General features: G+C 39.8%; 1 protein-coding gene across 1 annotated transcript in view; it reads right to left on the bottom strand.

The window, feature by feature from the left end:
- LOC108553391 (titin-like) overlaps window positions 1-12763 on the bottom strand; it is a 49766-nt gene that overhangs the window by 23474 nt on the left and 13529 nt on the right. The window contains 19 exon segments of the mRNA XM_017908260.1: window positions 1098-1270; window positions 1357-1579; window positions 2094-2495; window positions 3366-3767; window positions 4563-4706; window positions 4942-5196; window positions 5525-6067; window positions 6387-6967; window positions 7125-7602; window positions 7942-8487; window positions 8688-8960; window positions 9052-9195; window positions 9461-9718; window positions 9832-9975; window positions 10093-10322; window positions 10588-10826; window positions 11169-11517; window positions 11868-12205; window positions 12387-12608. Of these exon segments, the coding sequence (XP_017763749.1) occupies window positions 1098-1270; window positions 1357-1579; window positions 2094-2495; window positions 3366-3767; window positions 4563-4706; window positions 4942-5196; window positions 5525-6067; window positions 6387-6967; window positions 7125-7602; window positions 7942-8487; window positions 8688-8960; window positions 9052-9195; window positions 9461-9718; window positions 9832-9975; window positions 10093-10322; window positions 10588-10826; window positions 11169-11517; window positions 11868-12205; window positions 12387-12608 (5944 nt within the window).

Below are 12763 nucleotides of genomic sequence, written 5' to 3' on the forward strand. Positions count from 1 at the left end.
TAGAGTGAATTTTTCTTTAACGGGATTGATTACTTTTTTTCGGTTTCGGGCGTTCGTTTTCGAATAATAGTGCCGAAAGTGTCAGTGGCTGGCAGATCGTACTGCGCAATAGACTTTTTTCTCTTCTATTTCCGAAATTAGGCTTTTTGATTAGGTTTGTCCTATATATCCGTATAGAGTGAATTTTTCTTTAACGGGATTGATTACTTTTTTTCGGTTTCGGGCGTTCGTTTTCGAATAATAGTGCCGAAAGTGTCAGTGGCTGGCAGATGGTACTGCGCAATAGACTTTTTTTTCTTCTATTTAGAAAAGTAGGCTTTTTGATTAGGTTTGTTCTATATATCCGCGTAGTGTGAGTCTTTCTGTAACGGGATTAATTATTTTTTTTCGGCTTCGAGCGTGCGTTCTTGAAAAATAGTGGGGAAAGTGTGAGTGGCTCTGAAATCGTGCTGCGTAATAGACTTTTTTGGCTTCTATTTCGAAAAGTAGGCTTTTTGATGAGGTTTGTTCTATATATCCGCGTAGAGTGAATTTTTCTTTAACGGGATTGATTACTTTTTCTCAGCTTCGAGCGTTCGTGTTCGAAAAATAGTCCCGAAAGTGTTAGTGGCTGTGAATTCGTGCAGATCCAGGCAGAGAAAAGGGCATAACATTAATTTAGGTGATGGCCTGTTACAACAGCTAGATATTGAGTATACTGTGAGATTGAAAGGTATGTTCTTTTTCTAATCTGTATAAATATTAATATCAATGGTTAAAATCAATGATCATTTAAATCGTTTGAATCGTTCAGATTCAATTGATCAATGATTGTTTAGAAAAGTCAACTCTACAAGATTCTTCTAATGGATATTACAAATTTAAAAAAAAGTTAAAATTTGTTGAACACTATATTTAACATCTATTTTTTTATTATTCTATGATATAAGATTATGGAAATTTATTTTGCTTTTGTTCGTTATTTGTAAAGTGATTTGCTCGGTGTTGTATCAAAACCGTCTTTTTAGTGTAATATGTTATAATTATATTATATATATTATCATTGTAATAATATGTTCCTTATTATATAAGTTTAAATTATAATTGAAATTACTTACAGCCAACTTTGATGGTACACGTGTTGACAGCCTCGCCAGCCAAGTTGGTAGCCTTGCACATGTAAGTACCAGCATCTTCAGGGTAGGTATAAAGAATGTCAAGAGCCACATAACCGAAATCGTGTGTTTTGCGGAAGCGATGGCCTGTTCTTACAGCAACTCCATTCACGAACCTGATTTAACGTTACATTCGCCCAGTTTAAAGTCAGTTTGAATGACAGTTCAATTTAACGAAATACAATTTATATCAATCAAGTACCATTCTATCTTTAGATTTGGATCGTTGATAGGTTCGACGCGGCATTCCAAGTGAGCATGTTCACCTTCTTTTAGGTGATCCAGGTTGTTCAAAGGCGTCAAGAATACGGGCTTCTGGTGTATAACCTCTTTTTCAACCTCTTGTTTCACTTCCACTGTTTCTAGCTCGCGAATTTTCTGCAAACGCTGAGCGTCTAATGTGTCCAAATATAGGCCTTGTTTCGCTGTTTAACAGAACAAACAATTTTTCAGCCCTGATCCTTTCTACAGAAGACATTTAATTTAGACTTCCGAGTAATCACTCAGCAACTTGAAAATTTGGATTTCAGTCAAAAGGTTTTAACGTTCGTTGTGAATATTTCAGACTGTCAGATGTCTCGAAATTCCTATAATTCCAATCAATAATAATAAAAGGAAAATACATAAAGTATAAATAACTATCTTTCAATTTCAGAAATTTTTTAAATCTCGAGATATTATTTATTATATTATATATGTAACAAAGTTTTCAGAACATATTTAATCGTAAATAATAGCAAAAAAATACCACCTCTTGGCTTATTTAAATCTTTCAAATTGCAGTTATTTCCCAATATTTTGTACTTTAAAAATTGTTCAACTTTCGAGAAGCTGTTTTTTTATTAAATTTTAGTGACAGGCTAATTTTGTTGGGATTAAATCCTAAAATCGGCAGAATAATTTCTGAATTTATAATTTAAAACCTCGTTAAATACTTACAGTCAACGCTGATGACACAAGTAGTAACAGCCTCGCCAACAGCATTTCTAGCCTTGCACATGTAGGTTCCAGAGTCTTCGGGATAGGCATAAAGAATATCGAGAGCGACGTAGCCAAAGTCGTAGGTAGTCTTGAACTTGTGACCCTGAGGGATTGGTCTACCATCTCTGTACCATTCTACCACCATAGTGGGATCGTTGACAGGTGTCAAAGTCGCCTCGAGGTGAGCGCTCTTGCCTTCTGGCAGGTGTTCTATGTTCTTCAATGGGCGTCCGAATTTCGGTTTCTCGGCGATGATCAAGTCTTCCTGGTCCACGCGTTTGTAACGCGAGTCGTCTTCTAGGTACTGTATTTTCTTCAGGGCACTTTCGTGTTGCGTTTCGCGAATAATCGAGGCACGAGCTGCAATGCGGTGTTTATTCAATTATTTGTTCTTTCTCGTTAAATGCATTGCGCTTAGAGGACAGAAGGGCGAAGAATAATCGCACGGATTATTCGTTCCTCGTGTTTCGAAGGAATGAGAAAAGTGCAAGTAAAAGAATGTAACAAAGAACGAGTAAAAAGTGTAAAAAACAATGGGAAAAAAAACAACGACGAAACACCCAAAGAGGAAAAGGGTGGCCATTCACATTGTGTGTGTGTGTGTGTGAACAATTTACAAAAGCGGAACTACATTTCAAAGCCACGGAAAACTAGAAGCTTTGGAAGAACAGGATTTCTAGGTAACACAAAGTGCCTGGTTACATCCACCTGCTGTCCCCGTGCGTGATTTATTCATGAACGATCGTAGAAGTATCGATCCTGAGAGGTGAACTGACGATTATTACTTTTACGAGTCTTCGATGCTTTCGGGCTTAAAAAAATTTTTTTAAATTGAAAATTAATTCAGATAACAATTTAACTATATACAGTTATTTGCTGTTATCATTTGCTGTTACTACAATTATTGCCATACGTGTGTGATTTATTTAGTTACTCATTACGGGCCAATAATTCGTGTTGATTAAATTAAAATTATTCGCAATCAAAATTTAAAGTACGATACTGTCACTTTCTATATCACATATGCCACCGATGATACACATAGAATAAAACTTTTTGCTCAGACTATGTGTCTTCTATCTCAACACGAAGAATTAATTGGAGAAAATCGCCCGTATATTTGTCACCCCTGCAATCACAACGACACTTCTACCCCGTCTCTCTCGACTTACACAGCGTGGAAAATCCTCGAGAGGGATCCCTGTCTCGATTCCACCCTCAATTACTTACATTTCACGTCAAGATTGATCGAACTCTTCGCCGATCCCAGTCTATTGGTGGCCTGGCAGGTATAGGTACCAGAGTCCTCCGCGTACACAGTGAGCACGTCCAACGAGGCGAATCCAAAGTCACAAGTGGTTCTGTACCTGTGACCGGTGGACAGTGGTTTGCCATTATGGAACCACTCCACCTTCATGGTCGGGTCGGGATAGGGCTCGATACGGCACTCATAGTGTGCGCTTTGACCCTCGACTAGGCTGGTAGGTCCGTTCAGTTGGACCGTGAATGATGGTTTCTCCTTTACCACGATTTCTTCTTCTTCGCGTCGTTGGTATCTGCTGGTGTCCTCCAGCGCCTGGATCTTCGACAACGCGCTCTCGTGCTGCGACTCGAATTGCAGGGCCGCCTTGGCTGTGTTCGGGAACAGGTTTGTCAGTGTGTCGTTGTATAGGTGTCGTGAATGAAAATAATGAGATGTTTTATGCAGGTGAATATGAGATTATTATTTTTGCTTTTATTTTACACGAATTTTTTGTGAAAATTGGAATTGGTGGTCTTTGGTGAGATGTAGGAAAATGTTTGATTTTAATGAGTGGATTAATCCGTTCGCTATTGAACCCGAGTTCGCGGCGTTGGAAAAGTCTCTTTTTGATTCTGGATGTAATTTTTTGTTGGAAAGTCAACTGTGTTCTTATTTAATATGTTGAGTAAAAGAAATAATTCTGAGATTCGAGAGATTAGAACGTTACGATTTTACCGATATAACAAAAAAATTAATCGTGATTCATCAGAATTAATTTGCGATGAGGTAACTAATGAAAAAATAGATGATTTGAAGGAAGGTTGTATATGAATGACACGAAATGTTGAAAGAAAATTGATTATGGCAGCGATGTATGTCAAAAAATTGCTACAAAGATTTCTGCTGCAGCCAAGAATAAAAAAATCTTCTTCTACACTTCGTTACGAATGCCTTGAAGAATAGAAAAATCCATCGAAGCGTCAAAAAAATTTCAACTAACACTTCACCAAAAAAAGAAAAAGAAAAAAGGGGAAAAAATTGCTGCACACAAAATACAAAAATGATCTACGTATAAGCAGTTTCTACGCGTTCCGGAAGCTAGCTCATAGCTTACGAGAAGCGATGTTGGAAATTGAAGCCTCGTTTTCAAGATATCCTCTGTCTTGTGCATAATTTGTACTTACATTGAACGAAGAGTGTCGCTGAGGTTACAGCCTCTCCAAGATCATTTACTGCACGGCAAGTGTAGGTACCTGAGTCTTCAGGATTGACGTACTTCATGTTCAGAGCGACGTATCCGAAATCGTGCATTGTTGTCACGCGATTGGCTATTCGTAAAAAAACAATTTATGCGATTTAAAAAATTTTTGAACACGAATTTAATACATATTTATAACTAATTAAATAGAAATAGATATCAACGAAATTAAAACGTAATTACAGAATACGGTACCGAATTAGTTCAAAATGGTTATTTGTAAATTAAAAAATTCGAAATCCTTTGAGATTGAGATTTATAAGAATATCTTGATTTTGAGATTAATATCCTTGGATGTAACTTACAAGCTGCGATTGGCACTCCATTTCGTAGCCATTCAACCTTTAATTTGGAATCGCCAACAGGAATCACGCGAGCCTCGAAATGAGCCGCTTGATTTTCGGCGACTTTTAAGTCCTTGATAGGCATAGTGAAGACTGGGGCTTGGGTGATGATTTCCTCTGTGGTGGTCTTGCGTTGGTATCGCGAGGTGTCCTCCAGGTAATGAATGCGTTGGAGGGTCTCTTCGTTCTGAGTTTCCGTGTAAATCGATTTCTTTGCTGTTTGAGAAAAAAGAGAATATTCAGAAATATATGTTAATACGAACTTCTATATCATAAAACTTTATTTACGAAATATTTTTTTATAAAATTTCGGGTTTCTACTAATTTACTTGAAATAATAAAATTAACCATTTGTTAATTATTTCCTGCACTTTTTTTATTACTCAATTCCCGTCAGAACCTTTTGCGTTTAGTCTACAACCTTTAGGATCACTTTAACCGAATATTATTTAATTCAGAAACAGGTAGCATAAAGTAATTTTTCTCAATTCAAACATGATATTTCGAAATTGTATAAGATAATTAAACAATCGGAGAAGCTTACAGTGCACAGTCGCAGTTGCCGAAGTGATCGCCTCTCCAATGATGTTCTTTGCTCGGCAGGTGTAAGTACCAGAGTCTTCTGGATAGGCGTACATGATATCCAATGCCACGAAACCAAAGCTGTTGGTCTCGACGAACCTCGAGCCAGCTTTCACAGGCTTGTTATTATGGAACCATTCGACCTTCATCGTTGCATCGGACACGGGTATCAATCTGCACTCGAAGTGAGCTCTTTGACCTTCTTTGATCTCCACGTTGTTCAGGGAAGTAGTGAAGATCGGGGCCTGGGTGGTCGTTTCTTCGATATCTTCTCTTCGTTGGTATTTAGATCTGTCCTCGAGATAATGAATTTGTTCGAGGCCGAGCTCGTTCTGAGTGTCCGTTAAAACTTGGGCAGTCGATCGACAGGATAGAGTGCAGGATACTTCGTCACTGCCAACGAGGTTGACAGCGCGACAGGTGTAAGTACCTGAGTCCTCGGCGATTAGGTCGATCACGTCCAGAGCAACGTAGCCAAAATCGTGTATCGGACGGAATCGGTGTCCTTTAAATTGAAAATATTTGTATATAATTGACGGCGCATTTTCAATTACCTAAAATTGAGATATATTCGATTTTGTTTCGATCTATCTTCAACTTTAGAAATTTTGCACTTCGATTTTATTGCACCTCTGCTAATAGAATGTACGAAAAACTAAATTTTAAATAATTACATTTCAAATTTTCCAGTTTTCATTTCTTTGTTATCGATAAATGGAAAATTTTGGCTTCGTGTTATATTTTAAATAATTATAATTGAAAACTCGTGTATCGAATAATTTTATTTTAGTTAACAATTAAGATTTTGTAATTTTGTAATTTACCTATTGTAACCGGACGACCATTCTTAAACCACTCAACCTTCAAATTTGAGTCTGTCACAGGTTCCAATTTGCATTCGAAGTGGGCGTGTTGTCCTTCTCGAAGATTCTCCTGGTTCTTTGGAGCCGTAATAAATCTCGGTTTGACATTGACCACTTCATCCACGAGTTCTTGTCTCTTGTATCTGGAAGCATCCTCTAAGTATTGTATTCGTTCCAAACCTTCTGGATGTTGAGACTCCAGGAGCAGGTCTTTCTTCGCGTGCACTCGGACAGAACAGGAAGTGACTGCTTCGCCCAGCTGATTTCTTGCTTGGCAGGTGTACACGCCAGAGTCCTCGGGATAAACACCGAGGATGTCAAGAGCGACGTAGTCAAATTCGTACGATGGTCTGAACCTGTGACCAGTTTTTACTGGTCTTCCATTGACGAACCAATCCACTTTCATGGACGAATCGCCAACTGGCTGAAGACGACACTCAAGATGAACGTTGGTCAGTTCTACTGTTTCGATATTATGCAAGGGCCGAGTAAATTGTGGCGCCTGCATTACTGTTACATCCTCCTGTTGGGTTTTCCGGGACCTACAAACATACATTATTATGCGAATGTTACCGTAATAATCGAGAATTTTTATAATTCATATTTTGTGTAGAAGGTAACTAAGTTTATAAAAATTGACATTTATTTTGCCAAAATCGTCTATTTATAAACATTTCATCTAATTACTAATTACTTTACCTTGCCGAATCTTCGAGCATTTGAATCTGCTCTAGTGATTGTTCGTGCTGAGTTTCCGTAACTATGTCGGATTTTCCGATTACTCTGACGCAGGCTGAGGTATGAGCAGTGCCAAGATGATTGGTAGCTCTAACAGTGTATTCTCCAGAGTCGAGGACAGTCGAATGAACGATGTCCAAAGCGACAAAGCCGAAGTCATAATAAGTTCTAAATCTGGAGCCAACGGTAACTGGTCGACCATTTTGGAACCATTCGACTCTCATCGTTGGGTCGCCCATGGGTTCCAAACGGCATTCCAAATGGATGTTCTTGCCTTCGCTCACTGGTTTAGGATCACTCAGTGGTTGGACGAAAATGGGCTTCGATTTTGAAATTTCTTCGATGTGATACTGAGGCTCGACGAATTTCGATTCCTCGAGACGCTGTGTCTTCTCGTAGGAAGTGCGGTGCATACTGCTGGTATCTACGCTTGAACGTGCTGTAATTAAAATAGAAATTACCATTTTTTTACTGTTCAACTTTACAAGTTCCAATTATTTGTTGATAAAATTTATGAAGTCATTGTTACAGGAAAAATTTATATTACTCTTTTTGATTTACTATCGTCTACTCCTATTTCATTCTTACAATTTTCTAGAAGAGTGAGCAATTTCTTTATCCAAGAATACAGAAATCCAAACATAAGTCAAAATTTATTTTTATCGTGAATGAAAACATAAATATTTTTCGAGTACGATGAAATATTAGAATCGTGAGCGAATACTAAAATTAATCTCGTAAATGTCACTTCTGATCACAGAAAATTTCAAGGACTCACTTTCAACGATCATGGTGGCAGACAGTCGAGCCTCTCCAAGAGCGTTTCTAGCGACGACGGTGTAAGTACCAGCGTCCTCTGGTCTGACCTGAAGAATGTCTATAGACACGTATCCAAAGTCGTGATAGGTCTGGATTCTGTTCGCAGCAGTGATAGGTTTTCCATTGTGGTACCACTCGATGGTCATGGTTAAATCGCTCTGAGGCTCGACACGAGCCTCGAAGTGAGCTCGTTGACCTTCCACGATCTTGTTGGTACCTTTCAGGTTGCCTAGGAATCGCGGTGCTTGAGTTACTTGCGTTTCTTCCTGGACCTGTCGCGAGTATCTACTGGAATCTTCCAAAGTCTGGATCTTCTGAAGTCCAGTGGGATGTTGACTGTCATAGATAACGTCGTTCTTGCTGATCACGCTCAACTGAGCTGTCGTGTGAGCTTCGCCAACGCGGTTGTAAGCGCGACAGGTGTATACACCGACGTCGTGAATGGTTACGTATTTGATGGTTAGTGCCACGTAACCGAAGTTGAAGAATGTTGTGATTCGTGAACCTGAACAAAGAAGATTGCGTTGATGTCAACTGTGTTGATAAACTATCGATACACTTTGACTCTGGGATTATAGAAGTTCACTATTCGGGTGATCTGGAATTCTGGGATCTTAGAATTTTATAGACTTGAAATTTTAGGATTAGAGAATTAAATGGCGTTTTTGGAATAAAAAGGTGGATAGAAGAAAATCATGTACTCACTTGCTTCTACAGGGCGTCCATCCTTGAGCCATTCGACTCTCAAGTCAGAATCGCCGACTGGTTCTAGACGTGCTTCGAAATGAGCAAATCCTCCTTCTCGAATGCTGTTCTGATCCTTGATAGGGGATTTGAATTCCGGTGGGCTAGTCGGTTCAGGCTGCTCCTGTACGTATTTCTGGTGCATGGCCTGTTGATAAGCTTCCAATTCCTCGGCAGCCTCGATGTACCTCTGTTGCTCGGGGATTCCCAGGTCTGAAGTAACGCTTGTGCGTGCTACAATAATTCAACATTATGCGTAATACAATTAATTTCCATTGAAATCCTAGCTAACAGTAAAGAAATAATTTTATTCGCATATATTTACCAAAAACACGGAGAGATGCGGAGCTGACGGCCTCTCCCAAGCGGTTCACAGCTCTCACGGTATAAGAACCTGCATCTTCAGCTCGTAGGTGCAATATATTGAGCGAGACGTACCCGAAGTTGAAGATGGTTGTGATTCTTGAGCCTGGAATAATCATCGTGCGTTAGAATTTTTCCATATCGTTAATATCGAAAAGTCCCAGCCCTATTTTCCCTTTACTTATCCAATTAGCTCTCTAGTGTACTCAAGCTCAACAGCTGATCACTGAAACTCAATGTGAATATACCCATAAATGGTAAAATTTCGAGTGCTAAGATTTTGTAAACTCTACGACCTGAATCTGTACTGCCTTTGAGTCCACTAGCGAGCGAATTTTCGTATGAGAAAAATTTCTGAACGAAGTACTTACTGGCTGTGATCGGCCTACCATCCTTGTACCACTCCACTTTCATCGTGGGATCGCTTACAGGGGTCAGTTGCGCCTCAAAATGGGCGTTACGACCTTCCTGTAGCTCTCCTAGATCCTGGAGTGGTCGGATGAAGGCCGGCCGCTGAGGAGAGATCTCCTCCACACTCTCCTGCCTTTGATACTTGCTGTAATCCTCGAGCTGTTGAATGTACTGGAGACTGTCGGGGTGTTGGCTGGCTTGTTCGATTGTTGCGCGTGCTGCAAGTTGAATTTCTCGCGTGTTAACTTTGAGATGACTTTTTGAGAATATAAAATAGATGCATAATCAGAAAGGATGAGGTGGTAAGATAGATTTGAATAGGAAAACTCACGTGTCACGCTGAGGGTAGCTCGAGATTCGGCGACTCCAGTCGAACTTACAACGCGGCATAAATATTCGCCACTATCTTGAAGAACGATGCTGATCAAGTCGAGAGAGATGAAGCCGAATCGGAAGATAGAAGTCGCCCGGGAACCTGAAATTTTAGTTTCAATTTAAAATTCGATGCCAAACGAAGACAATTAATAGTCGAAAATTAGGAAATTAAAAAGTTTGGAAATTCAATCGTTTAACATTCTGGGGAGGTACTCACTCGCATCGAGAGCTCTTCCATTGACATACCACTCTACCCTCATAGTGGGATCGCCCACCGGTTCGATTCTGGCCTCGAAGTGAATTCGTCCACCCTCGATCTGATGGACGTCCTTCAATGGTATGATGAAACGTGGTGGTGGATAAACTCTATCTTCCTCAGGTGGAGGCAAATACGGTTTGGCGCGTTCCACGTGTCTCAAATAAATCACTTCGGGGCCAGGCGCTGGTCTATAAACAATTTTATCGTTAGCTTCGTCCTTTATTAATTCCAATCATGGAATTTAATGGAAAACCCTACCATTTTTCTTCGTCGAGTGTGCATGAATAAAAATAATATTGTAATATTAGTACTGAATTTAATAAAATTGAATATAAATTTAATATTAAATCCCAGAACCTGGTATCTATCACGAAGATTATTTTTAATTAAAGAATTACATTTAAATTACAATTAGTTCCAGGGAAATGAAAATTAGGCAAACGATTAACGTACTCTGGTTCGATGACTTTCGTCGGTCGGGGTAAGTTCAGGCGTCTTGGTTCTGGGGCTGCTCCTTTCGGTGTTTCCACGAAGAGCCGAGCTCTGGTAGCAGTAGAGCCGGCTACATTCTGCGCCGTGCACTGGTACCAAGCTGCATCCGACAATTTTGCGCAGGGTATATCTAAAGTTGATGCTCCGCTACCATCTGTCAATATACGCACATCCGGTCCAGGTGTTATCGGTACTCCATCCTATAATAACAAATATGAATGAAACTATGCAAAAGATTCGGGAATATCTGTGAAACTGTCGTGTAGAGCAGAATCTTGAAAATGTCCACCAGGATATTTTAGGAAATTTTTGGAATTTCGAATATTTATTTTCATCCTAGATATTTTTAGAAATTTTCATGATCTTGACATGTTCAGAGTTCCGCACACCACGGCTTCCAACCCTCAGATTTATTTACTTATTCGTAACTCTAATCTAATACAAAATGTACCATTCCTTAAAATTGCGAATGAGTACGTAAAAACTGAAGTAACCTGAGATAAGAAATTTCATACTCAACATGTATACTCTAATTAACCCACCTTCTGCCAGGTGATACGAGGTACAGGAGTGCCAACAGCGCGAGCCATGAAAACAACCGGTTCTCCCTCTTTCACGTTCGTCGTGGTGAATCGTTCCACGAATTTCGGCGCGACTACTTGCTCCTTCTCGATCACGTTCAAATTACACTGAAACGAGGTTTCGCCTGCCTTGTTTCTAGCGACGCAGGTCACGACGCCGGCGTCCGCGCGGCTCACGTTCGTGATCATCAGCGAGTTGTTACCAGACTCGTTCACGAGGATCTTGTGGGTCAGGTCGTTGGCCACTTGTTGGCCGTTTATGTACCACGTCACTTCAGGATACGGGCGGCCGGTTACGCGACAATCAAACCTGAGAATCACGTTCGTGTCATTCTTAATTTTGTTGCTATTTCGAGAATCATTCACGTAGATGTAGAAATAACGGAGAAATCTCAGCATAAAAATTGAACAACGTGCAACAGCACAGCGAAATTTAATGCAATACCATACTGTACATTTACCATCAACGAATTAACTCCGATAAAATAAAGGACGAATAATGACAGATGAAAAATTGATAAAACGATAAAAATAGATAATTCGGCCAAAGTATAATTTTACGTATGACAGATATATTTTGAAAGATCGTCAAATATTTGGAAGATGACTAGTATTTTATTGGAAGTAAAAAAGCTTCAAGAATAGGTATGAAGGACGTACCTAGTCATTTTTCCTTCGGTGGCATCACGATCGCTGCAGGTGCGAACGAAATTCGGTGGCAGAACTTTTCCAGAGTCAGATTCGCCGGTCGATTCGACTTGCTGAGTTTTCACCGTTTCTCTTTGAGATTGGTAAGCTTGATCGACTTGATCGCTGGATTCGATCGCCAGATACGCAGAGCTGACGGTGCAACCCTGAGGATTCTCGGATAGCAAAGTGTAATGGCCGCTGTCTTCCGGCAAAGCGACTCTGATCCTTAAGGAGGCTTGTTGGTTCGAGTAGCTCATCTCCACGCGTTGTGATTCGCGGATCCTCTGGCCGTTTTTGAACCAAGTTAACTGGAATAGAAAGCGAATTTCTTTAGAAAATCAGGTCCTTTCTTCGAGTAATAATATAACTTAACATGAATATTTTCTATTCCTTTGTCTAATTAACTTTTCTTCTCAGCCGATTTATTTTTATTTGGTTGGAAAGAAGATCTTCATTTTTCGGGGAATAATTAAAAAATCGTTCGCTTACTCTTGGTTTCGGGTTGCCGGAGATTTTCGCAGTGAAAACGGCGTCCGATCCCTCGACGAGCTTCGAGTTTCTGGGCTTCTGCGTGATTTGCGGAGGTGCAACCGGTCCCAGGTTACGATCTACCACCGTCGAAATCTGCACGTCGGATTCGCCCACGAAACGGCGAGTAATCGACTCTCGAAACTCTGTTTCCCGCAACAGTCTGTACTCGAAGGTGTCCACCTGTGAATTAATCATGTTACGATCGTCAGTTCGTTTAGGCTGCAATTGAAATACGTCTCCACGAAAATGTCGTAATTTAAGAAAAAGAATTGGTAAAATAATTTGTTGATTATATAATATAATATAATTTATGATTTTTTTTTTTTAATTCGTTA

This window comes from Eufriesea mexicana, unplaced genomic scaffold, assembly GCF_001483705.2.
Source record: "Eufriesea mexicana isolate 0111107269 unplaced genomic scaffold, ASM148370v2 scaffold10344, whole genome shotgun sequence".
In the NCBI taxonomy this organism is placed as follows: Eukaryota; Metazoa; Arthropoda; class Insecta; order Hymenoptera; family Apidae; genus Eufriesea; species Eufriesea mexicana.